This window comes from Coregonus clupeaformis, chromosome 12, assembly GCF_020615455.1.
Source record: "Coregonus clupeaformis isolate EN_2021a chromosome 12, ASM2061545v1, whole genome shotgun sequence".
Taxonomy (NCBI): Eukaryota; Metazoa; Chordata; class Actinopteri; order Salmoniformes; family Salmonidae; genus Coregonus; species Coregonus clupeaformis.
The window spans coordinates 48,234,277-48,260,161 of record NC_059203.1 but is presented as its reverse complement, the minus strand read 5'-3'; the positions used below and the strand labels follow the sequence as shown (position 1 = coordinate 48,260,161).

Sequence of the window (25,885 nt, the reverse complement as noted above, 5' to 3'; positions counted from 1 at the left end):
GGGTCTCCCGGTCGCGGCCGGCTACGACAGAGCCTGGATTCGAACCAGGATCTCTAGTGGCACAGCTACTCACATTTACTGTTTTGCAAAAGGCCACAGAGTTCTGTGTCTTGTGGACTCTGTTTTGAAAATCAACAACATTGTTCTGAAAAATGCTTGTACGCGATTGAGAAAAACAATCTTATCGTCTATTGAAACCTGGGCTTCCTACTTTACTTGTGACTTTACTGTCCTTTTACTTTCATTGAAAAATGTCCTCAAACTTTCCTTCATTTGCTGGTAGGGAAGAATGGGGGAAATTGGTTGAAAGGGGAGACCGGGGGAAGTTGTAACATATTTAGTCTTCATCTATTATTGACCTGTTTGGGATTTTTTTTACTTCCGTTTGCTTCCATTTAAGAAACGTTTTGCAACAGAATCGGCAGAATGAATACACCCCTGATCACACAGTTCACTTTCATAGCAGCCACATAAAGCATCACTTTTCTCATTGTATAATTCCTTCTCGCATCTACGCGCTCACCTCCTCTCATCTTTTCCCTTCACTTGTGGACTTCACTACATAACACAACAGCTGTCTGTGACCAGGCGCAAAAACCTCTCCAAGCCAAACCTTCATACCATAACCGCTAACCAGCCTAAATCGTTGTCACATTTTAACTTTATAGTCAACAAACTAGAACTAACGCGTTAGTAAACCCACAATCCAATCCATGTGTACAATCACGCAGTACAGTGTACAGCAAGCAGTTTAACAGTTACACTGGTGGTCCCCGGTGGCAATAAATTAATTAAACTGAAAGCTTATCTTGACTTGGAAGAGTTATATTGTTGGATAGCCTTTACCAGCTAGCTAACATAAATAGCATTCCTCTCTGTTTGAGTCAGGTTGTTGAGTAGGCTAAATTAGCTGTATTAGCGAAGTGAAAGGTAAACTAAGAAGAAGAGAAAATACAATTAAATATCGCTCTCTCTCTGCTGCTTCTCCTTAATTTAAGAAATGAATTTGTTCAAAACTGTTCAACTATTGTCTTCCTCTCTCTTTGAGTCAACTACTCACCACATTTTATGCACTGCAGTGCTAGCTAGCTGTAGCGTATGCTTTTGGTACTAGATTCATTCTCTGATCCTTTGATTGGATGGGCGAGATGTTAGTTCATACTGCAAGAGATCTGATAGGTTGGAACACGTCTTCCGGAAGTCGTCATAATTACTCTGTTACGCTTTGAACACACTGACTGCGTCATTGCGCAAAATGGAATGCAGCATCATCTAGATACAGTTGAAGTCGGAAGTTTACATACCCCTTAGCCAAATACATTTAAACTCAGTTTTTCACAATTCCTGACATTTAATCCTAGTACAAATTCCCTGTCTTAGGTCAGTTAGGATCACCACTTTTATTTTAAGAATGTGAAATGTCAGAATAATAGTAGAGAGAATGATTATTTAAGCTTTTATTTCTTTCATCACATTCCCAGTGGGTCAGAAGTTTACATACACAATTAGTATTTGGTAGCGTTGCCTTTAAATTGTTTAACTTGTGTCAAATGTTTTGGGTAGCCTTCCACAAGCTTCCCACAATAAGTTGGGTGAATTTTGGCCCATTCCTCCTCACAGAGCTGGTGTAACTGAGTCAGGTTTGTAGGCCTCCTTGCTCGCACACGCTTTTTCAGTTCTGCCCACATATTTTCTATAGGATTGAGGTCAGGGCTTTTTGATGGCCACTCCAATACCTTGACTTTGTTGTCCTTAAGCCATTTTGCCACAACTTTGGAAGTATGCTTGGGGTCATTGTCCATTTGGAAGACCCATTTGCGACCAAGCTTTAACTTCCTGACTGATGTCTTGAGATGTTGCTTCAATATATCCACATAATTTTCTTTCCTCATGATGCCATCTATTTTGTGAAGTGCACCAGTCCCTCCTGCAGCAAAGCACCCCCACAGCATGATGCTGCCACCCCCGTGCTTCACGGTTGGGATGGTGTTCTTCGGCTTGCAAGCGTCTCCTTTTTTCCTCCAAACATAACGATGGTCATTATGGCCAAACAGTTCTATTTTTGTTTCATCAGACCAGAGGACATTTCTCCAAAAAGTACGATCTTTGTCCCCATGTGCAGTTGCAAACCGTAGTCTGGCTTTTTAATGGCGGTTTTGGAGCAGTGGCTTCTTCCTTGCTGAGCGGCCTTTCAGGTTATGTCGATATATAGGACTCGTTTTACTGTGGATATAGATACTTTTGTACCTGTTTCCTCCAGCATCTTCACAAGGTCCTTTGCTGTTGTTCTGGGATTGATTTGCACTTTTCGCTGGAAAGTACGTTCATCTCTAGGAGACAGAACGCGTCTCCTTCCTGAGCGGTATGACGGCTGCGTGGTCCCATGGTGTTTATACTTGCGTACTATTGTTTGTACAGATGAACGTGGTACCTTCAGGCGTTTGGAAATTGCTCCCAAGGATGAATCAGACTTGTGGAGGTCTACAATTATTTTTCTGAGGTCTTGTCTGATTTCTTTTGATTTTCCCATGATGTCAAGCAAAGAGGCACTGAGTTTGAAGGTAGGCCTTGAAATACATCCACAGGTACACCTCCAATTGACTCAAATGATGTCAATTAGCCTATCAGAAGCTTCTAAAGCCATGACATCATTTTCTGGATTTTTCCAAGCTGTTTAAAGGCACAGTCAACTTTGTGTATGTAAACTTCTGACCCACTGGAATTGTGATACAGTGAATTATAAGTGAAATAATCTGTCTGTAAACAATTTTTGGAAAAATTACTTGTGTCATGCACAAAGTAGATGTCCTAACCGACTTGCCAAAACTATAGTTTGTTAACAAGAAATGTGTGGAGTGGTTGAAAAACGAGTTTTAATGACTCCAACCTAAGTGTATGTAAACTTCCGACTTCAACTGTATGTGTGCAACAAAAGTTCAACATTCACCTTCTGCTACCATTTCTGTCAACTCGTTTACGCATACAGTTTGACGCATATGTTCGATAAATCCAACATATGCACCACACAGAACACACTGCAACTGCCTCTGCAACGCAATGCTGCAAGGCGAACGCAGCATTCCATTGGACATGAATGTACTTCTGGTGTACCAAAACGCAATGATGCAGTCGGTGTGTTCGAAGCGTAAGTCCATGAAAGAAGGTGAACCATGAGCCTCCTAGATTTTGTATTGAAGTCAATGTACCCAGAGGAGGGTGCTGTTGAGGCTACTGTAGAACTTCATTGCGTAACAGTGTTTTTATAATCAGTTATTTGGGGACGTGAATATGCAGTATTTAGTATAATTTTATTTTAAAAGGATATCATTTTTTATTTTCATTATTCTTATGAAATACACTGAGTAGGATGGTCCTCCCATTCCTGTGAGGAGCCTCCACCTGTGGCATGACTACAATAGTCAGAGGGGCTGGCTAAAGCTACAGATCTGGGACCAGATTAGCCTTGCACAAGGGTGACATAAGTGTGCCATCTAAGCTACCTACTTCAGGTAAACCTGAATGTTTCCTGAGTTGAGTGCTTCCTTCATTCAGTGTGTTTCTCTGTTGCCAGACGCGCTCCCTGCTCGGTGTTTTTGAGGAGGATGCAGCTGCTATATCTAAATACTCCCAGCAGCTCTTCCAGGCCATGCACAGAATCTACGATGCACAGGTGAGCAATGACCTCTGGGATACGCTCATGCCAGTTAGTGTTCAGGCTTTTAAAAACAAGCAAAAATGCAAATCATGCACGCACTCGTACTCTCACACACACACCTTTTCTTTATATTGCTCCTAGAGCAAATGAGATGAAACTGACATGACTCCTTTTTCAGAATGAGTTGAGTGCTGCCACCCATCTCACCTCCAAACTTCTGAAGGAGTATGAGAAACAGGTAGGCCTATGTTCTCAGTGTCAACATGCTGGGATGATGTACAGTATGTATTTATTTTTGTCGATTTATCATTGAATTGTCAATGAGGCTATGTTTTCTATGGCACATTGATGCGCTAAGTAGTAAGTGAAACATACAAACACGTTGTTGTCGATATCATTAGGGCCAGGCAAAAATGTGAGTTTTGCCTGACCATGTGACCTGACCAGGAAAAAACTGAGCCCTAGTTAGTTTTTCTCTGTTCAGGAAATGCTTGCGCTCCTCTTTTTCATGCATCTTCCAAGAAACCCTTATGGTTTGAACATTAGTTGAATGCACTGACTCGGTCCCTCCAGATAAGAGCGTCTGCTAAATGACTAAAACGCAAACGTAAAATGGATTAGGGCTGACTTTAGGCTGTCTTTGCAGCGTTTCCCACTTTGCTGCGACGACGAGGTCATGAGCTCCACTCTGCAGCAGTTTGCCAAAGTCATAGACGAGGTGAGAACACACAGCGGGTCCGCTGCTCTGCCCTCATCAACTCATCCTCCTCACTGTGGCACGCTGCTGTTCAAATAGGATGACACTGATTTAACCTTCTCTCTCTTCTCTCTGTCGTAATCTCGACCTTTCTTAATTACACTACACTATACACACGCTCTCACTCTGCACTTTAACCTCTCCCTACTTTTCTTTCCACCATTCTCTTCATCTTAACCGCTCTTTCTTCTCTTTCTTTCTTCTATTGCTTCCTCCATTCTGTCCATTGTAACTTCTCCCTTTCCTTCTCTCTGTCTTAACCTCTCCCATCGTTCCCCCCGCAAAGGCTACTCTCTCACTCTTCACCTCAAGCCATCCCATCCATCTTTCTTCCTTCTCTCTAACCTCCCCTACCTGTCCTCTCCACCTGTGCGATGAGCGACACGACACATTTCCCTGAGGATATTCAATAATGTAACTAACCTATCTTCTCTCCCACAGCTGAGTTCCTGTCATGCAGTGCTGTCCACTCAGCTGGCTGATGCCATGATGTTTCCCATCACTCAGTTTAAGGAGAGGGACTTAAAAGGTAAGACTTTAAGGAGTTCCATTCTCATTTTGTTTTGTTTATATAGAGATCATTTACATTTATGAGAGATGGAGACGGATCACAGGGATGAATGGTGAAGAGGTGGACCTGGGGATCGAACCCTGGTCTCCAAGGGCATGTAGTTTGAAGGTGGCTGCGCTTGGTAGTGCCAGATTGTGAGCAGTTTGAAATGGACGTTAACCTTCTCTCTCTCCCCTACAGAGATACTGACCCTGAAGGAAGTGTTCCAGATAGCCAGCGATGGTGAGTGAGAACTATTCAGTAAAACATGAAAACAAATGTTGTTGTGATATGGCATGATGTCTTGTTACAAGCACATGTTGTAATTGTAATAACCACTCTGTCTACAGATCATGACATGGCCATCAACCGATACAGCCGTCTCTCTAAAAGGAGGGACAATGAGAAGGTACAGTGTTCTTTTTTTGGGAACTTGATATTCTTATTGGAGATGTTTATTAATATAACATGACATTGTTGTAACAATAACTTCCTCACCAAATAAAACCTGACATGTGTGTGCCCATGCGTGTGCATGTCTGTGGGCGCGCGTGTGTGTGTGTCTTCTCTCCAGGTGAAGGGCGAGGTGATGGAGGATGTGTACACCTCCAGGAAGAAGCAGCACCAGACCATGATGCACTACTTCACAGCCCTCAACACGCTGCAGTACAAGAAGAAGATTTCCCTGCTGGAGCCTCTGCTGGGATACATGCAGGCACAGGTACATCAGCCTTACTTTCTCTCTCTCTCTCTCTCTCTCTCTGTATTTCTTTCTCTCTCTCTGCTCAAGTGTATGCTCTGATCAGCATGTCTGTCTCTCTGTATCTCCCAGATCAGCTTCTTCAAGCTGGGATCAGAGAACCTCACCCAGCAGTGGGAAGACTTCCTCACCGACATAGGAACCAGTGTTCAGAAGTAGGCTTAATCTCCTAGCCCCTAACCCCTAGGAATTTGTAGAGATCTGAAAAGATTGGATAGCTGTCAGCAATGGTGGTTGCTCCATCTTTCCGTCTGTTAGGCCAGTTGGAATTGACGTATTGCTTACAATGTTTTTACGGCCGGGCGTGTAATGTGTGTGGTTGTGTCCAGTGTCCGCAGGGAGATGGCCGGGGAGGTGGATGTGATGCAACAGACCATCCAAGACATGGAGCAGGCCAATGACCTCCTCTACATGCCCGACCCTGACCCCAGCCAGGTTCCTGTCAACCGCAACCTCACACGCAAGGCCGGCTACCTCAACACTCGCAAGTAAGAAATAACTGCCTAGCCAAACAAACTGACCTTCCTCAGTCCTGCAACAATGTTGTTCAAGACCAACATATATTTTAAATAAACACTTGCATTAGTAAATAAAATAAAAAGGTTTTATTCATTTCTAGTGAAAGTGAATACGGTCCTAAATGCCTTCATCAGAACGACAATATGTTTCAACCATGTTTTTACTCCTGAATGTATTCCCTAAGTAAAACGGGCCTAGTGTCTTCATCCTGGGACCGGCAGTACTTCTTCACCCAGGGAGGGAACCTGATGAGCCAGGCGCGGGGGGATGTGGCGGGGGGTCTGGTCATGGATATAGACAACTGCTCCGTCATGGCCGTGGACTGTGAGGACCGACGCTTCTGCTTCCAGATCACATCCTTCGACGGCAAGAAGTAAATTACTACATATTAAAGCTTTATAAACGAGTTATAACAGCTTATGAAGATGTATTATTACCTAGTTATAACAGCTTATGAAGCTTTCTAACTTAGTCACAACAAATAATTATTTCCACAGAAGTTACTGATGTGCTCGGTCTTTGTTTTAGAGTGGCCATCTTGCAGGCAGAGAGCAGGAAGGATTGTGAAGAGGTGAGACAACAGTTTTAGTGAAATGTATTGTAGATGTATTGTATAAATGTATGCATTTCCGTCTGACTGTATAATGTAGGTGTGGTATCTCCTAATAACACTGTACTGTGCTCCTCTTTCCTCCCTCAGTGGATTGCAACGATTAACAACATCTCAAAGAGGATTTATCTCAGTGAGAACCCAGAGGTGAATATCATGCTATGCTCTGGAAAAGCCTGTGCTTGCATCATCTTTATATTTAGTACATATTATCATAGATAGAGCAATGCTCCAACACCCCTGTGTGTGTCTATGGTGTGACATTCACCTAGCCAGTGCTGGATGTCTGGGATGGGATGTGGTTAGTGTGAATCTCATCTCCCCTCTTTCGCTCTCTTGCCGAGCTGTTGTCAAGCGCATTTCCTCTTTGCTGAAATGCCCTCTTTCTATTGGCAGGAAATCGCAGCCAGAGTGAACCAATCAGCTCTTGAGGCTGTGACACCGTCTCCCTCCTTCCAGCAGAGGCATGAGAGTATGCGGCCGAGCACGTGGGTGTCTGAACCGTCTCTCTTCACACAATCATACACTTCATTATTAGGGCCAGGAGTTTTTCCTGATCTGACTACCAAAATCTCTAGGCCTTGGTTATATACAGTACAGTCGATAACTAGCCTAGCCTGTAACTTGGAGACTAGTGTTTTTCCTGGTTTAGTCACATGGTCTGGAAAAACTCCTGACCCTACTGTAGTTAGAGGTTTCTTGATCATACAGTGAGAGAAAAAAGTATTTGATCCCCTGCTGATTTTGTACGTTTGCCCACTGACAAAGAAATGATCAGTCTATAATTTTAAAGGTAGGTTTATTTGAACAGTGAGAGACAGAATAACAACAAAAAAATCCAGAAAAACGCATGTCAAAAATGTTATAAATTGATTTGCATTTTAATGAGGGAAAGAAGTATTTGACCCCCTCTCAATCAGAAAGATTTCTGGCTCCCAGGTGTCTTTTATACAGGTAACGAGCTGAGATTAGGAGCACACTCTTAAAGGGTGTGTTCCTAATCTCAGCTTGTTACCTGTATAAAAGACACCTGTCCGCAGAAGCAATCAATCAATCAGATTCCAAACTCCACCATGGCCAAGACCAAAGAGCTCTGGGTGAAAGTGTGTGGTCAGATGAGACCAAAATCGAGCTCTTTGGCATCAACTCAACTCGCCGTGTTTGGAGGAGGAGGAATGCTGCCTATTACCCCAAGAACACCATCCCCACCGTCAAACATGGAGGTGGAAACATTATGCTTTTGGGGTGTTTTTCTGCTAAGGGGAAAGGACAACTTCACCACATCAAAGGGACGATGGACGGGGCCATGTACCGTCAAATCATGGATGAGAACCTCCTTCCCTCAGCCAGGGCATTGAAAATGGATTGTGGATGGGTATTCCAGCATGACAATGACCCAAAACACACGGCCAAGGCAACAAAGGAGTGGCTGAAGAAGAAGCACATTAAGGTCCTGGAGTGGCCTAGCCAATCTCCAGACCTTAATCCCATAGAAAATCTGTGGAGGGAGCTGAAGGTTTGAGTTGCCAAACGTCAGCCTCGAAACCTTAATGACTTGTAGAAGATCTGCAAAGAGGAGTGGAACAAAATCCCTCCTGAGATGTGTGCAAACCTGGTGGCCAAGTACAAGAAACGTCTGACCTCTGTGATTGCCAACAAGGGTTTTGCCACCAATTACTAAGTCATGTTTTGCAGAGGGGTCAAATACTTCTTTCCCTCATTAAAATGCAAATCAATTTATAACATTTTTGACATGCGTTTTTCTGGATTTTTTTGTTGTTATTCTGTCTCTCACTGTTCAAATAAACCTACCATTAAAATTATAGACTGATCATGTCTTTGTCAGTGGGCAAACGTACAAAATCAGCAGGGGATCAAATACTTTTTTCCCTCACTTTACCTGTATTCTTATGTTAAATGCAGCTAGCATCCCTCTTTTCCATCTTTCTAACCTCCATCTCTTTTCTGTTCCCTCGGTCCCATCCATCCATCTCTACATCTCTTCGTAGACAAGGGCGGCCGCAGGCAGCGCGGGCCAGCAGTGTGAGCTCGGCAGGCTCTGAGGCGCCCTCCCCGGCCCTCTCATTGGACGCACTGGTGGCTCCAAACACGCCCATCCAGTTTGACATCATCTCTCCAGTCAGCGAGGAGGACACAGGACAGGTCAAGGCTGCCGGACAGGGCAGGTCGGTACTAACTATCCAGGGCTTCCTTAACGGTGTATAGGCAGGACTAGCCCATCGTGTTTGTCGAATGGAAAATAGTTCTGAGTCTACTACACTGTGTCAGTCGTGTTCTTAAGAGGCGGGTGTGTTTCTTTGCTCCCTGTTTTTGAAAGAAGGACCAATCCTTTTGGTGAATCAGGAGACACACCAGCTGAGGAGAGTGAAGGTAGGTGTCCCTCTTGTGAGTGTGTTTCTCAGGTGGTCAGGTTAAAAGCTAAAGATGAATTTCCATGAAAAATCAAATACAATGGACAGTGTGTTTGTGTGTGTGTCTGTGTCCACCCAGACTCTATCCTGCACCAGCTGTTCATTGTGCGTTTCCTGGGTTCAATGGAGGTGAAGAATGCAGACAGCTCTGACGTCATCAATGAGACCATGCGACAGATCCTAGCAGCCAGGGCCATACACAACATCTTCAGGATGACTGAGTCTCACCTGCTGGTCACCTGCGAATGCCTCAAGTGAGAGACAAGCTCTTTGCCCTTATTATACAGTCATGGAAATTCATTCAATTCAGGCTTATCCTCTGTGTTGTTTTGTTTTCAGGCTAATCGATCCTCAGACACAAGTCACACGGCTGAGGGTAGGCATGTGACTGATTGATTTGACGTATTATCACTGTGAAGATACATGAGATTGTCTAGTCTAGACTTGATGTTTCACGTGACTTCTTAATTTCCTTCTCCCTCCTGCCTTTCGTTCCCCCCACCCCCATCTCTCTCCCTTTCTCTCTCCCGCTCTCGCTCCCTCTTCCGCTCTCTCTCCCTCCCCCAGTTCCCTCTCTCCAGTGTGGTGTTGTGTGCTGCCCACCAGGAGAACAAGCGTCTGTTTGGATTTGTTCTGCAGACAGCAGAAGGCAGGGTGGACGGACAACCAATCACTGTCTGCTACATCTTTGAGTCCAACAATGATGGGGAAAAGGTAGATTCTGCTCTGCTGTGTAGCCTTTCTTCTTCCATGATGTGTAGGTAGTTAAAGGCTGTAAATAGGTCATAGAGTGTTTCCTGGTAAAGCACACATGCAAATGTGTTTTTATGGTCAGCAACAAGTCCTGGCTAGGAGTAAGCATGTTGTGTCTGTGTAGTGATGGCACTATCAGTTAAAACAGCGTATAGTTTCCATGTTGTGGCAAAAGGAAGGCATTTGCATGTGTGTCTACTGTTACCCATGGTCATTTCCTGTTACAGTGGGGGGAAGTATTTAGTCGGCCACCAATTGTGCAAGTTCTCCCACTTAAAAAGATGAGAGGCCTGTAATTTTCATCATAGGTACACGTCAACTATGACAGACAAAATGAGGAAAGAAAATCCAGAAAATCACATTGTAGGATTTTTTATGAATTTATTTGCAAATTATGGTGGAAAATAAGTATTTGGTCAATAACAAAAGTTTCTCAATACTTTGTTATATACCCTTTGTTGGCAATGACACAGGTCAAACGTTTTCTGTAAGTCTTCACAAGATTTTCACACACTGTTGCTGGTATTTTGGCCCATTCCTCCATGCAGATCTCCTCTAGAGCAGTGATGTTTTGGGGCTGTCGCTGGGCACCACGGACTTTCAACTCCCTCCAAAGATTTTCTATGGGGTTGAGATCTGGAGACTGGCTAGGCCACTCAAGGACCTTGAAATGCTTCTTACGAAGCCACTCCTTCGTTGCCCGGGCGGTGTGTTTGGGATCATTGTCATGCTGAAAGACCCAGCCACGTTTCATCTTCAATGCCCTTGCTGATGGAAGGAGGTTTTCACTCAAAATCTCACGATACATGGCCCCATTCATTATTTCCTTTACACGGATCAGTCGTCCTGGTCCCTTTGCAGAAAAACTGCCCCAAAGCATGATGTTTCCACCCCCATGCTTCACAGTAGGTATGGTGTTCTTTGGATGCAACTCAGCATTCTTTGTCCTCCAAACACGACTGAGTTGAGTTTTTACCAAAAAGTTCTATTTTGGTTTCATCTGACCATATGACATTCTCCCAATCCTCTTCTGGATCATCCAAATGCACTCTAGCAAACTTCAGACGGGCCTGGACATGTACTGGCTTAAGCAGGGGGACACGTCTAGCACTGCAGGATTTGAGTCCCTGGCGGCGTAGTGTGTTACTGATTGTAGGCTTTGTTTCTTTGGTCCCAGCTCTCTGCAGGTCATTCACTAGGTCCCCCCGTGTGGTTCTGGGATTTTTGCTCACCGTTCTTGTGATCATTTTGACCCCACGGGGTGAGATCTTGCGTGGAGCCCCAGATCGAGGGAGATTATCAGTGGTCTTGTATGTCTTCCATTTCCTAATAATTGCTCCCACAGTTGATTTCTTCAAACCAAGCTGCTTACCTATTGCAGATTCAGTCTTCCCAGCCTGGTGCAGGTCTACAATTTTGTTTCTGGTGTCCTTTGACAGCTCTTTGGTCTTGGCCATAGTGGAGTTTGGAGTGTGACTGTTTGAGGTTGTGGACAGGTGTCTTTTATACTGATAACAAGTTCAAACAGGTGCCATTAATACAGGTAACGAGTGGAGGACAGAAGAGCCTCTTAAAGAAGAAGTTACAGGTCTGTGAGAGCCAGAAATCTTGCTTGTTTGTAGGTGACCAAATACTTATTTTCCACCATAATTTGCAAATAAATTCATAAAAAATCCTACAATGTGATTTTCTGGATTTTTTTTCCTCATTTCGTCTGTCATAGTTGACGTGTACCTATGATGAAAATTACAGGCCTCTCTCATCTTTTTAAGTGGGAGAACTTGCACAATTGGTGGCTGACTAAATACTTTTTTCCCCCACTGTATCTCTGAGTGTATGTTGTGTTGTTCTCCTTTCAGATCTGTGACAGTGTGGGGCTGGCCAAACAGATAGCTTTCCACTCAGAGATGGTAAGAAATGTGAGACTCTGTTCTAGTGGAATTCATTTGTTAAGATGAATCTTCGTTACTCATGTGGGACCTTTACTGTTTTAATGTTTTTGCTGATTCAGGATCGCAAAGCTACGGAGAAGAGGAAGGAGCAGGACAAGGCCAAGGAGAAACAGCAGGAGGAGCTGAGTAAACAGAAACAGATAGAAAAGGTACTGTCAGTGTCCCAGAAAATCGTATCAATTTCCATTGAAAAAATTTACAATATAGTATCCTATTCTCGTTGACTTATAAATCAACGCCTATCTTGACCAGTTTCCTGTCTATAATCATAACTTTACTACCCTCTGTGTTCGATCATGTCACAGTAAACTGAATGATTGATTAATCAATTAATCTGAATGAAACCACAGGACCTAGAGGAACAGAGCCGTTTGATTGCTGCCTTCAGTCGCCCCACCCCCCTTGCCGCTGGCACTGACGGACAGTTCCTGGTGCTGAGCAACAGCCAATCAGAGGACAGTGATGCAGGAGTGGAGGAGCGGGAGAAGGGAGAGTCAGAGGCCTAACAGAATGGAACGGAGAGATGTTACTGTTAGCTTTCACTGGATACTACTTTGGCTGACCAAACCACTGGAAGTCAGTAATTTTCAATGGAGGGAGGCAACTTGAAGAGGTGACTTGAGGAGACCTTGAGAGATGCAACCGTTGGGGACAATTTCACCAAGTTGAGCCTAAGTTAAACTTTTACGCAAATCATCAGCGATGCAACTGCTGGCTTTGATCCTCTGCTGGATAGGCTACCCACCAATGTGCTGTTCAGAAGAAACACCCACGAGGGACATAGCCTGGTCCCAGATCTGTTTGTGCTTTTGCCTACTCCATTGTCATTGTCAAGCCAAACAATTGCATGACAATTCCATAAGGAGTTGGCAAGAGAGTAGAAACAGACTCGCACCCAGGCTACAAGGGACAGGCTTGACGATGTGTTACCACAAAGTAGTACCCCATGAAAACAGACAGTTAGAGGTGGACTTGGTTCCTCTCCAGACCCCCACCTCGGCTCCGCAACCCTGGGCCTGCACAGATACAGCCTCTCTCTGGCTGGGCTCACCTCTGGCTCCTACTGTTGGTCAATGGAGGAACAGGATTCAGAGTGCAAGGAAAATAAATACTTCCTAACATAAAAATGAGAAAAAACGACCCCACTAGCTAAGAAAAGAAGAGTAGAAAAAGAACTGTGACTGAACACTCAAAATAATCTTTCCGGATCATTCTCCTCCTTGTGTATATTATAATGTATTTTATACTCGCAATTATATAGATGTATACTGGCAGAAAATATAGAAGAAGTAAAAATAATGCTTTTCTGGTTTTGTTTATTTAGAAAATCAGGTGCAGTTCTGACTGAATACTATGGCTTTCTAAAAGTTAGAGATTATAGAGTGTATTAATATGGTGGGAAGACATTGCACATGTTAATACTGTAATAACAGATTTCTGTATTGTTTGTGTAAACAGTATACATATAGTCTAATTAAGCAATAAGGCCTGAGGGTGTGTGGTATATGGCCAATATACCATGGCTAAGGGCTGTTCTTATGCACGAAGCAAAGTGCCTGGATTCAGCCCTTAGCCGTGGTATATTGGCCATATACCACAACCCCCCAAGGTGCCTTATTGCTATTATAAACTATTTACCAATGTAAATAGAGCAGTAAAAATAAATGTTTTGTCATACCCGTGGTATACCACGGTCTGATATACCACGGCTGTCAGCCAATCAGCATTCAGAGCTCAAACCACCCAGTTTATAATCTACAGTGCTGTGAAAAAGTATTTGCCCCCTTTCTGATTTTCTCTGTTTTTGCATATCTTTAATACTGAATGTTATCAGATCTTCAACCAAAACCTAATATTAGATAAAGGGAACCTGAGTTTACAAATAACAAAAAAAAGTAATACTTATTTTATTTATTTTATTAACTAAGTTATGCAACACCCAATTCCTGTGTGAAAAAGTAATTGCCCCTTTACACTCAATAACTGGTTGTGCCACCTTTAGCTGCAATCACTGCAACCAAATGCTTCCTGTAGTTGTTGATCAGTCTCTCACATCGCTGTGGAGGAATGTTGGCCCACTCTTGCATGCAGAACTGTTTTAACTCACCGACATTTGTGGGTTTTCAAGCATGAAATGCTTGTTTCAAGTCCTGCCACAACATCTCAATTGGGATTAGGTCTGGGCTTTGACTAGGCAATTCCAAAACTTCAAATGTGTTGCTTTTTAGCCATTTTCATGTAGACTTGATTGTGTGTTTTGGATCATTGTCTTGCTGCATGACCCAGCTGCGCTTCAGCTTCAGCTCACAGACGGATGGTCTGACATTCTCCTGTAGAATTCACTGATACAGAGCAGAATCATGGTTCCTTCTATTAAGGCAAGTCGTCCAGGTCCTGAGGCAGCAAAGCATCCCCAAATCATCACACTACCACCACCATGCTTGACCGTTGGTATGAGGTTCTTCCTCTGGAATGTAGTGTTTGGTTTTCGCCAGACATAATGGGACCCATCCTTTCGAAAAGGTTGACTCAAGTTTGCCAAAAAGCACCTGGAAACACCTGGATGATCATCAACACTCTTGGAAGAATGTTCAATGGATAGATTGGTCAAAATTATAACTTTTTGGATGGCATGGGTCCCATTATGCCTGGCGAAGACCAAACACTGCATTCCACAGTAAGAACCGTATACCAACAGTCAAGCATGGTGGTGGTAGTGTGATGGTTTGGGGATGCTTTGTTGCTTCAGGACCTTGTCTACATTCAGCCTCTTACCGTTAGCTAACAGGTTTGCATGTGCTTTGGATCCTATCATGAAGATAAATAATTGTCACTTACATCCTTGTTAGTAATTTTTTTTATAACAAATTATTACTACCATTTCAATGAACCATGTTTTGTTTCGAGTGATGGCGATTTTGACATTGTACCCCTAACACCAATAGTGGTATGCTCATAAATGAATCAGACTTTTGCCTGAGGTGTCAATGTATTAATCTGCTAGGTTGAAGCAATAACAATACTGTATTACAATGTGCTAAATTAATCCATAATGTACTGGAATGGTTTGTATGTTTCTCAGATCATTTCTGTATAAAGAAGTGCACTACATATGCATGCTATGTATGGGACATTTTGGAGAAGTGTTCCTCAACCTTTGCTATGATGTAAGTTTTTTCTGAGCTCTGACTGCAAGTTTATCAGCTCAACTAATAGAGAATACAACTATCATATCAACCAAGTGAAATTGATTCGGTTTATATAAATAGAACTGATATCCCAGAAGGGTTGAGAATATTTTATTTATTATTTCGATTTTGGGGAAAGGTTTTGGGAGTAGTAAACTGGGTTATTGAGATGTTAATATGGGGGACTGCACTTTCGTACTTCATGCAGGGGGGAATATGATCATATTTACTGTATATACTTAAATGATTACTGTTGCAGTGTCCTAAATAGCTTTTCAACAATAAATATACACTAATTCAAGGGTTAGGGTTGTGTTTTATTGCTCCTGATTCAGTGTGTGTGTGTGTGTGTATGTGCGCGCGCGCCTATAGACTGCAAATAAGCCTGTTCTTTCTTAGAGTAGCCAATTAAGTATTGCTCTTCTTTCAAAACAAAAAGACTGGGCGCGCCCGTGCACATTGACATCCCTTGTGTCCGAATCCTCTCCGTTCCATTCAGAGCGAAAAGTAAACAAGTGAGCTATTTGTTTAAAGCTCCCGTTGTTCTGTTCGTTAAGGCGAGCACTAATCTGCTGTTGAATAGGTCGATTCGAGGAGGAACAAATATTACACACGAATTTCCAGCAACACGTCAACCTGCCGCTTTGACGGCTTTTGTTTGTCCCCAACATAATTCACCGTCCTATATGCATCACAACGGCAGGATGAGAGAATATTCATCAGGATTAAAACTAATAGTATTAGAGGATTATTATTAGGATTGGGATTATGTGATACTTGACTAGCCCCGCATAATGACGACTGCAGACAGTAGGCCTATCTAAAATAGTTGAAAAGGTGCCCAGGTTTGGCGACATGTGGGAATGGGTTTGATTTTCTACCTTGGTAGTTTTGAAGAAAAGGATGGCACTGTTTTTTTGTTTCAGTTATAAAATTAGGTTTAACGAATCCACTGTCCTAAAGAGATAACACCGTTATGCCTAGGCCTATTTGCAACCCCCCTAATCTGAATCGGGTTACCTGTGACTCAACGCGCCCAGTGGTGGGGGGTATTCGATTCACATGCTAAACTTTTTAGAACCTCTGATTTTAATTAGTGACGTATAAATTCCCTGATTCGTTTAAAAGTCGTCACCTGAGCAGCCAGCTTTCAGAGGCCAGTAACTTTTCAGAAGAGAGTTGGTTGACAGTATGGCTTCATCTACCGTTAGTTGCCAGATCAGGCTGGTTGACTCAAAGCCAGTTTTCACCATAGACAGCATCCTTGGGTTAGATTTGGACAGGCCAGAACTACGCAATGTGTCTGTGAAGCTGTATCGACCCTGGACGGGTAAAATACTATTTATTTCTCTCAAGTAAACTCTGATAATAATTGATGTCATTGTCTGTGGAGTTATATTGGGTTTTGTCTGGTGTTTTTCAGAATTGGAACCAACGCAACAGAGAAGTCACACCATAGTCAATAGACCATCGGAGCCTTCCTCAGAGATAAAGGGGAAAGAAGATGAACAGAAGCTCAAATGTAAACAACACTTTACGGAGTCCTACAGGAGAACATTAAACTGGTACATTGGGCGCAGGCCGCGGACGGCTTTCAGTAGCACACAGGTAAAAAATAAATAAATAAATGTTTTAAGCATCGTGGTGCGTCAATAACAAAACATTTAATAACATATGTATTATGGATATTAGCCTATATATCGGCTGAAGTGCAGTTAAAGTGTTTTATTTTACCTATTTATTTTTTGTATGATGCCATAACTGGGATTTTGCTGCAGGGTTACAGTTATCAGTATATGCATTTGTGACAAATGAGTATCAATTTGTGACAAATGTTTTCATGGTAATACAATTTGATTGATATGATTTATTGATATGATTTCTTCTTGGGGTGCAGATTGAAGTCTTGGAGAGTGTGTTTCTCATCAACGCATACCCGGGTATTGACATCAGAGAAGAACTGGCTCAGAGGTTACATCTGGATGAGGACAGAATACAGGTAGGCCTAAAATCAACAGTTTCAAAATGACATTTAAAATGGGGATGTTTTTACACTAAGGCCTAACAGAGTTAATTTACCGTTCAACAGATGCCCCACATCACATAAAAAATAAATACAAAAAATACAGGTTTTTGAACAATTCATTTGATTCATATGAATTTATATATATATATACACACAATTATATATTTAAAAAAATATTTGCTCACTTTTCAAAGTATTACATTTGTTAAACAGTAAATCAACTTTGCATGGCCTAACTTAATTGTTGTTGCATTCTACTTTGATTATTGCATTATAATTGCATTGTAACAGTTCAACAGTTCTTATTACTACACAGAATAGGGACTCTTTCTTCTTGTAACAAACATGAAATTAAAAATCGGTTAATTACAATGTAACATGTAAAAAAAAAAAAAAGAGGCTGAGTATGAAAAATGTATGCACTCACTAACTGTAGGTCGCTCTGGATAAGAGCGTCTGCTAAATGACTCAAATGTCAATGTAAAATGTGTAATTACATCAATAGCCTACTACACAGGTATCTTCATGCTCTTATAAATACAAAAGCTTATTTTTTGATAAAATCCACATTGTTTTACACCATTAAGGCTGTTCTAAAAAGCTCTGTTGACGTTGTTCCGTTCTCCACAGATCTGGTTCCAGAATCGCAGAGCCAAGCTGAAACGTTCTCACAGAGAGTCACAGTTCCTCATGGTGAAAAAAGCCTTCGCAGATCTCAAGGACAAAGAAGGGGAATAGTCCTTGTGATAAACACAGACCTTATAGGGGCCTTAATTACCTTAATTAAGGACCTCTTGCTCTCTCTCGCTCTCTATACATATATTTAATATATTCTATGATGTAAATGTAAATTTTTGTAGGGTATGCTAAAATGTTTATGAACAGATAAGACCATTGTCAAATACATTTGTGGGTTCAGCATTTCTTCTCAGTTTATTGAGCTATATTGGCAAAATGTTTATTTTCTCCAACAATAGAAAACATTTATGAAAATGTAGATTATTAAATGATTTAGTTTGCAAGCAGCTGCAGGTTCCGGGTGTTCCCAGAACATCCAGAGATAAGCTCTCCTTATTGTTAGAGAAACACCCCGGTAGGAACTAATTTGTCTCCTTCAGTAGAGCCTCAGCAAGGCAATTAAGTTTAGGGGAGTGAGAGACAAAGGAGTAGCAGGGAGGCAGCCTGCCCTGCAGGCAACAGGAAGGAGAGAGTATAAAGGTGTAGACTGTAGAGAAAGCGTTGTGAAAAGAAAGAAAGAAAAGTATATTTAAATCCCTGGTGCATGGTATTTGATTTGGTTGCTACATTGCTAGCCTATTAGATGTTTGGCCAAATTTCAGATAATTGCATTTATGCTTGGCAGGCACCGGAACCTCTCTTTTCTAACTAAAGAAGTAGGCCCATATATCTCTACTTGTGGTGGCATGATAAAGATAAGGAACAGGGAATTTAAGTTTACAACTCAAACCAATATAGGCAACCTTTTTACTAACCCACTACTCTACTAACAGGGTATGGCTGCAGTTTCACTGCCTTAACACAGGAGGGTGCTAAGGAATGTCAAACAATTCTCTCTGTCTGTCTCTCTCTTGCTCTCTCTCCTCCCCCCTCTCTCTCTCTGTCTAGTCTAGTCCTTTTCCCCCTACTCTCTCTATTCTACACTAATAAAATATGATTTCCCCAAGAAAGAGTGTGTGATTTGGTTTTTTGCCCACATGTAGGCTGCTGCACTCTTGTGTGTGACAATGTTTCCAATGCTCAGTGTTCATGCAGCAATAGAGGTTATTTTTTCATGATGACTTCAATGGAGACACCAGATCACCTGAAAGGGGAGATGGGTGTAACTACAGACACTGTCCCAAATGCATCACTTTCCCTTGAGGTTTTGAGTCAATTCCCACTTTGATCTCTATGTCTTATTTCTGTAGAAATCAGAGAAACTTGGCCAGCAGGAGTGCCACCATTTTTATGTCTCTACATCTAGTATGAAGGAAGTTGGAGGTAGTTTTGAGAGCCAACTAGCATGCTAGCAGTTAGTTACCATAGACTTCCAGTCATTGCGCTAATGGTAGTTAGCAACTTCCGTCAAGAGACATAAAAATGGTATCTGTTTCTGACACTGGGGAAGTAGATAAAGGCTTCATTGCCAAAATCACCAAGTATCCCTTTAATTGATAATCACTTAACCATTTACCGATTTTAAACTGGATTGTCTACTACAGATTATGAGAACTACATAATGCAAATGTATGTTTGTAAAGTATAAACATAAAGTATTGTATGTACTATTATGAGGACTATTATGATTTTACTTTATTGACAAGATCAGAGATGTACTGTATGTAACAAATGCATCCCCAATACAGTAAAAATGTATTCAAAATTAAGTTGCTGGGGTCTTTTTGATAGTGGTAGGGGGTTTCACACTGCTTACTCAAATTGCATTGGCCAATACAGTGCTGCCATACCGTAACATATGCCATTATGTAGAAGCCACTTTTATAAAAAGTGACAACTGTGAGTTCACACATTTTCATTTGTGAACTCATTAGGAATCGAACCCACAACTCTGTTGTTGCTAGTGTCATACTTACTACAGTTTTTGGTATCACTTTGGTGCAATTTTCACAAGTATGTGGTACATTTTCACAACTCTATGCATATTTTCAATTGACTTTACTGAATCAAATCACTCTTTAAATTGATACATGTTCAATCTAAGTATCGTCTTTTTCAAAATGCAATATTCACTTTACTTTAGATTTTCTTGTCATTTGTTAATACAATTACAATGTAGAATTTATTTTTTACCTCAAATGTATCAATTTGGCATACATTTATGTTGGAAGTTGAAACAAATCATATATAGATGTGCCTGTAAATACTACATCATAATACTAAATCATTCTCAAACACCCAGTGTGCTACAATAAGACAAAATGGAAAGAGTCACTACATGCTGGAATTATAGGGTAGTGTACACTGCTGAAATACCTGGGATGTATATAACAATATATTCCGCTCATTATCTGAATTTCATTGATACACTGTAAGCTGAAGAATTTCAAGCAGAGCGACAGGCGATACTGTATCAGTTGACAAATCACGTAGAAAAGATGATCTTGTACAATGTTGCATGGTGCAGAAATGGCATATAACACCACAGTACATTTTTACAGTAGCCAACTGCTTCACAATACCCCTATTTCTGATGATTTGTCCTACGTATGTACTGTATAAGAGTATTTCTATAAATAATGGGGCCAATGTGTGACATTAGGATAAACATGTCTAAATGGTTTGAAACAAAAATAAAAAGGATTAGAGGAATACAAGTTAATATATGCAAATTCACCCATAACTCCACCTATACAACAACATAGGACTATTCATCCTTTAAGCAGGGTTCATACAAACGTTGGCAAGTCAAATTCAGGGACTTTCAGGGAACTTTTCAAGCACTTCATTGTAATTGTCAAGGACCTCAACGTTATACAATTGTATAGTTTACATAATTGTACATATAGGGCCTAATACAAAACCAGGTTCCTTTTTTAATGGAAGGATATTTATGGAAAGCCAAGTTGAAGCCAACATTAGATGTTGTCATCCTCATAATAACCGCACATGGTTTTATTGCAACAGAGTACCACAACACCCTTCAATTGAAACGGAGGGAAACAAACGAAAGTGGCCACAAAATATAAACGCAGCATGTAAAGTGTTGGTCTCATGTTTCATGAGCTGAAATAAAAATCCCAGAACATTTCCATACGCACAAAAAGCTTATTTCTCTAAAAGTTTGTGCACAAAATTTGTTTACATCCCTGTTAGTGAGCATTTCTCTTTTGCTAAGATAATCCATCCACCTGACAGGTGTGGCATATCAAGAAGCTGATTTAAACAGCATGATCATTACACAGGTGCACCTTGTGATGGGGACAATAAAAGGCCACTTTAAAATGCTCAGTTTTGTCACACGACACAATGCCACAGATGTCTCAAGTTTTGAGGGAGTGTGCAATTGGCATGCTGACTGCAGGCATGTCCACCAGAGCGGTTGCCAGAGAATGTAATGTTAATTTATCTACCATAAGCTGCCTCCAAAGCTGAGGAGTATTTCTTTCTGTAATAAACTCATTCTGATTGGCTGGGCCTGGCTCCCCAGTGGGTGGGCCTATGCCCTCCAAGGCCCACCCATGGCTGCACCCCTGCCCAGTCATGTGAAATCCATAGATTTGGGACTAATTCATTTATTTCAATTGACTGATTTCCTTATATGAACTGTAACTCAGTACAATCTTTGAAATTGTTGCATGTTGAGTTTATATTTTTGTTCAGTATAGATACATTGGCTCCAATACGATACAGGAATTATGTTTTAGTTCGGTGGAATTCGGTTTGATTAGAGGAAGGAATCAGTGCGATTCGGTTAGATGCAATATGATTCGACGCACTAACATTTGTTGCATAAACACACTCATTTCCATTAAAAATTTAAATATTCTGCTGATGGAGCTCATGAGCTGGGCCTCTCTGAGCGGTCGTCACTAGTTAACATAGCCACAAAGTCATAAACCCCTCCTATTTCTACAATTTATCTTCTTAAAATCTTTAAACCTAACCTCACACTGCTAACCTAATGCCTAACCCTAACCTTAAATGAAGACCAAAATGCGAAATTTAATTTCATGAATTTTTACGATAGCAAATTTTGCCTATGGTAACTAGTGGAAACCTCTCAGAGCTGGATCTGTCTGAGCAGACGTGTGTTTGTGTGTGTGTGTGTAAATGTATGTCTATGGTGTGTGTTCCCTGTAGCTCTGTTGGTAGTTCGTTTCTCACGGGGGGCCAGTATGAAAATGTATGCACTCACTAACTGTAAGTCGCTCTGGATAAGAGCGTCTGCTAAATGACTAAAATGTAAATGTAGACAGCTGAGCTGAGTCATTTTTGCAGACTAAAAGTATAAGTAATGTGTCAATATTTATCTTTAAAAACGTGCTATGCCATAGCCAATGAATATATAGCACAAGTTTGGATTTTACCCAGTCTCATAATTGAATGGTTTAGGCGGTTTGGGAGTTTTGACAGACTCAGAGTGAGCTTCTCTTCTTCTCCCACTTTGACTGTGCAGTGCTTGTAGCAAAGGTGATTGCTGTCCTTGTTGTGAAATGATACATTTAACCCTGTACTGTATATTTAAAAATGACCATATATACTTAGTTTCAAGCAAAACTACCAAAACTATTGCTGATGGTGAACCTGAACAATCGAAATACAATCTAATGTAAGCCCCGATCAGCATGTAGCCTACCTATAGCATGTAGCCTACCTATGACGAGACGCCAGATGAGAGTTGTCTCCGGTGGTAGCTTAGGCCACTTTTATTCCGGTAAAACACAATTTTCAACAGTGATAAAAATAACCTAGCAAATTACGTTGGTTGCCATTCAACTAATAAAGCCTAATTTTGCGCACGCCATTTTACATACATTTGAAAGCTTGTAGTAATCCTGGTCGAATTACCGACCGGTGGGCCCCTATTGATTTGTTTTCAATCTCACTCAGATATCATATAAAAATGGCATAAGTCAGGGCAAAATATGTAGAATTGCAGGAAATTAGCTTAAAAAATTGAAACATTTCTCTTCACCCAATTCGGAAAGTATTCAGACCCCGTTACTTTTTCCACATTTTGTTACATTACAACCTTATTCTAAAATGGATTAAATTGTTTTTTTCCCCTCATCAATCTACACACAATACCCCATAATGACAAAGCAAAAACAGGTTTATAGAACTTTTTGCAAATTTATTAAAAATAAAAAACAGAAATACCTTATTTACACAAGTATTCAGACCCTTTGCTATGAGACTTGAAATTAAGCTCCGGTGCATCCTGTTTCCATTGATGATCCTTGAGATGTTTCTACAAAATTGGAGTCCACCTGTGGTAAATTCAATTGATTGGACATGAAAGGCACACACCTGTCTATATAAGGTCCCACAGTTGACAATGCATGTCAGAGCAAAAACCAAGCCATGAGGTCGAAGGAATTGTCCGTAGAGCTCCGAGACAGGATTGTGGCGAGGCACAGATCTGGGGAAGGGTACCAAAAAAAAACAACACAGTGGCCTCCATCATCCTTAAATGGAAGAAGTTTGGAACCACCAAGACTCTTCCTAGAGCTGGCCGCCCGGCCAAACAGAGCAATCGGGGCCTTGGTCAGGGAGGTCACTCTGACAGAGCTCCAGAGTTCCTCTGTGGAGATGGGAGAACTTTCCAGAAGGACAACCCTATCTGCAGCACTCCACCAATCAGGCCTTTATGGTAGAGTGGCCAGACGGAAGCCACTCCTCAGTAAAAGGCACATGACAGCCCGCTTGGAGTTTGCCAAAAGGCACCTAAAGGACTCTCAGACCATGAGAAACAAGATTGTCTGGTCTGATGAAACCAAGATTGAACTCTTTGGCCTGAATGCCAAGCGTCATGTCTGGAGAAAACCTGGCACCATCCCTACGGTGCAGCATGGTGGTGGCAGCATCATGCTGTGGGGATGTTTTTCAGTGGCAGGGACTGGGAGACTAGTCAGGATTGAGGGAAAGATGAACGGACAAGTCGCTGAATGTCCTTGAGTGACCCAGCCAGAGCCCGGACTTGAACCCGATCGAACATCTCTGGAGAGACCTGAAAATAGCTGTGCAGCGACGCTCCCCATCCAACCTGACAGAGCTTGAGAGGATCTGCAGAGAAGAATGGGAGAAACTCACCAAATACAGGTGTGCCAAGCTTCTAGCATCATACCCAAGAAGACTCGAGGCTGTAATCACCGCCAAAGGTCGTTAACAAAGTACTGAGTATAGGGTCTGAATATTGATATTTCAGTTTTTTACTTTAAATACATTTGCTAACATTTCTAAAAACCTGTTTTTGCTTTGTCATTATGGGGTATTGTGTAGATTGATGAGGGGGAAAAAACTATGTAATCAATTTTAGAATAAGGCTGTAACGTAACAAAATGTGGAAAAAGTTAAGGGGTCTGAGTACTTTCCGAATGCACTGTATAGATAGAGATAAAGTGACTGTCAAGACTTCCTCCGAAGCTGCCTCCTCTCCTTGTTTGGGCAGGCTTTGGTGTTCGTCGTCACCGGCCTTCTAGACACTGCCTCTCCTCATCTCGTCATTCCATTTGTTTTGTCTTGTTTATTACACACACCTGGTTCATATCCCCTCATTAGTACCTGTATAAGTGTTCCCTCTGCCCCCCTGTCTTTGTGTGTGATTGTTTATTGTGGAGGATACCATAGCTCGGTGGAGCTATATTGTTTTTGTATCGCCGGGATATTCACCCGTGTGCCTTGTTGTTCTCCAGTGCGCCGTATTTCCACACTGGAGTGTTTACGCATTGCTGCGTACCGCTGTTCTTATGGAATAAAACCATTTATTCTGTGATTTACCCTCCTGCGCCTGACTCCTTCTAATCACCCGGCGCCACAGAATCACACACCTGAATCATGGAGTCAGCAGGAGCGGAGAACATGCCTGGAGTTGTGGAGTGGATCCAGGAGCACTCCAACATGATAGCCAGCTTGGGAGAAGTGATGGATCGGGTTCTCCAGGTCGTCCAATACCTGGAGAGGAGAGGACCCGACCCTTCGGGACCAGCTGAGCGACCGAATCCAGCCACCCACACCCCAGTGCCCAGAGGGATTCACCTATCACGACCGAGGGAGTACGATGGGACAGCGGCCCGTTGCCAGGGATTCCTCCTGCAGCTGGACCTCTATCTTTCAACCATCAGCCCGGCTCCATCGGAGCGGGAGAAGGAGTCTGCCCTCGTCTCCTGCCTCTCGGGGAAAGCCCTGGATTGGACCAACACGGTCTGGAGTGAAGGAGGAGACACGTTGGACAACTATGGGGCGTTCGCTCGCCTCTTCCAGGCAGTCTTCGATCACCCCCCTGAAGGAAGAGAGGCGGGCGAGCGGCTGGTCCAGCTGAGGCAGGGGACGAGGACCGCCGGATTCTGTTTCGATGGAGCTGGGTGGTGCAGCGATCAGGGAGAACTGAGGACGACAGCTCCAGTGTCACTCTTGTGGCAGGAGAGGACATCCTGCTGCACGCTGTCGTCAGGGTTCTTCCGGAGCTTTGCAGCTCCTTCAGGGTTATCTTTGGTCTCTTTGTTGCCTCTCTGATTAATGCCCTCCTTGCCTGGTCCGTGAGTTTTGGTGGGCAGCCCTCTCTTGGCAGGTTTGTTGTGGTGCCATATTCTTTCCATTTTTAAAAATAATGGATTTAAGGGTGTGGGATGATCAAAGTTTCAGATATTTTTTTATAACCCAACCCTGATCTGTACTTCTCCACAACTTTGTCCCTGACCTGTTTGGAGAGCTCCTTGGTCTTCATGGTGCCGCTTGCTTGGTGGTGCCCCTTGCTTAGTAGTGTTGCAGACTCTGGGGCCTTTCAGAACAGGTGAATATATACTGAGATGTGACAGATCATGTGACACTTAGATTGCACACAGGTGGACTTTATTTAACTAATTCTGTGACTTCTGAAGGTTGCACCAGATCTTATTTAGGAGCTGCATAGCAAAGGGGGTGAATACATATTCACACACCACTTTTCCGTTATTTATTTTTTTGAATTTTTCCATTTCACTTCACCAATTTGGACATAAAA

General features: G+C 42.2%; 2 protein-coding genes across 3 annotated transcripts in view; both read left to right on the top strand.

The window, feature by feature from the left end:
• The window catches only part of LOC121578340 (DCC-interacting protein 13-alpha-like), a 35,517-nt gene extending 22,248 nt beyond the window's left edge, over positions 1–13,269 (top strand). Inside the window, exons 2-22 of one of the 2 annotated variants that reach the window (XM_041892658.2) lie at positions 3,572–3,670; positions 3,834–3,893; positions 4,302–4,373; positions 4,854–4,941; positions 5,164–5,205; positions 5,313–5,371; positions 5,537–5,683; positions 5,795–5,877; positions 6,052–6,210; positions 6,426–6,614; positions 6,770–6,812; positions 6,942–6,998; positions 7,248–7,339; positions 8,861–9,037; positions 9,193–9,242; positions 9,363–9,537; positions 9,623–9,659; positions 9,851–9,997; positions 11,896–11,946; positions 12,048–12,137; positions 12,339–13,269. In XM_041892658.2, coding sequence (XP_041748592.1) covers positions 3,572–3,670; positions 3,834–3,893; positions 4,302–4,373; positions 4,854–4,941; positions 5,164–5,205; positions 5,313–5,371; positions 5,537–5,683; positions 5,795–5,877; positions 6,052–6,210; positions 6,426–6,614; positions 6,770–6,812; positions 6,942–6,998; positions 7,248–7,339; positions 8,861–9,037; positions 9,193–9,242; positions 9,363–9,537; positions 9,623–9,659; positions 9,851–9,997; positions 11,896–11,946; positions 12,048–12,137; positions 12,339–12,494 — 2,073 coding nt within the window. In that variant the 3' untranslated portion in view covers positions 12,495–13,269. Of the gene's footprint in view, positions 1–3,571; positions 3,671–3,833; positions 3,894–4,301; positions 4,374–4,853; positions 4,942–5,163; positions 5,206–5,312; positions 5,372–5,536; positions 5,684–5,794; positions 5,878–6,051; positions 6,211–6,425; positions 6,615–6,769; positions 6,813–6,941; positions 6,999–7,247; positions 7,340–8,860; positions 9,038–9,189; positions 9,243–9,362; positions 9,538–9,622; positions 9,660–9,850; positions 9,998–11,895; positions 11,947–12,047; positions 12,138–12,338 lie in introns of both variants that reach the window. The other variant, XM_041892657.2, reaches the window with a different exon arrangement.
• Positions 13,270–16,324: 3,055 nt separating this feature from the next.
• LOC121578706 (homeobox expressed in ES cells 1) lies at positions 16,325–18,832 on the top strand. The gene is made up of 4 exons (XM_041893093.1): positions 16,325–16,506; positions 16,600–16,784; positions 17,074–17,175; positions 17,833–18,832. Exons 1-4 carry the CDS (start codon positions 16,368–16,370, stop codon positions 17,938–17,940), a joined length of 534 nt encoding a protein of 177 aa, XP_041749027.1. The 5' UTR covers positions 16,325–16,367; the 3' UTR covers positions 17,941–18,832.
• The last annotated feature ends 7,053 nt before the right edge of the window (positions 18,833–25,885 follow it).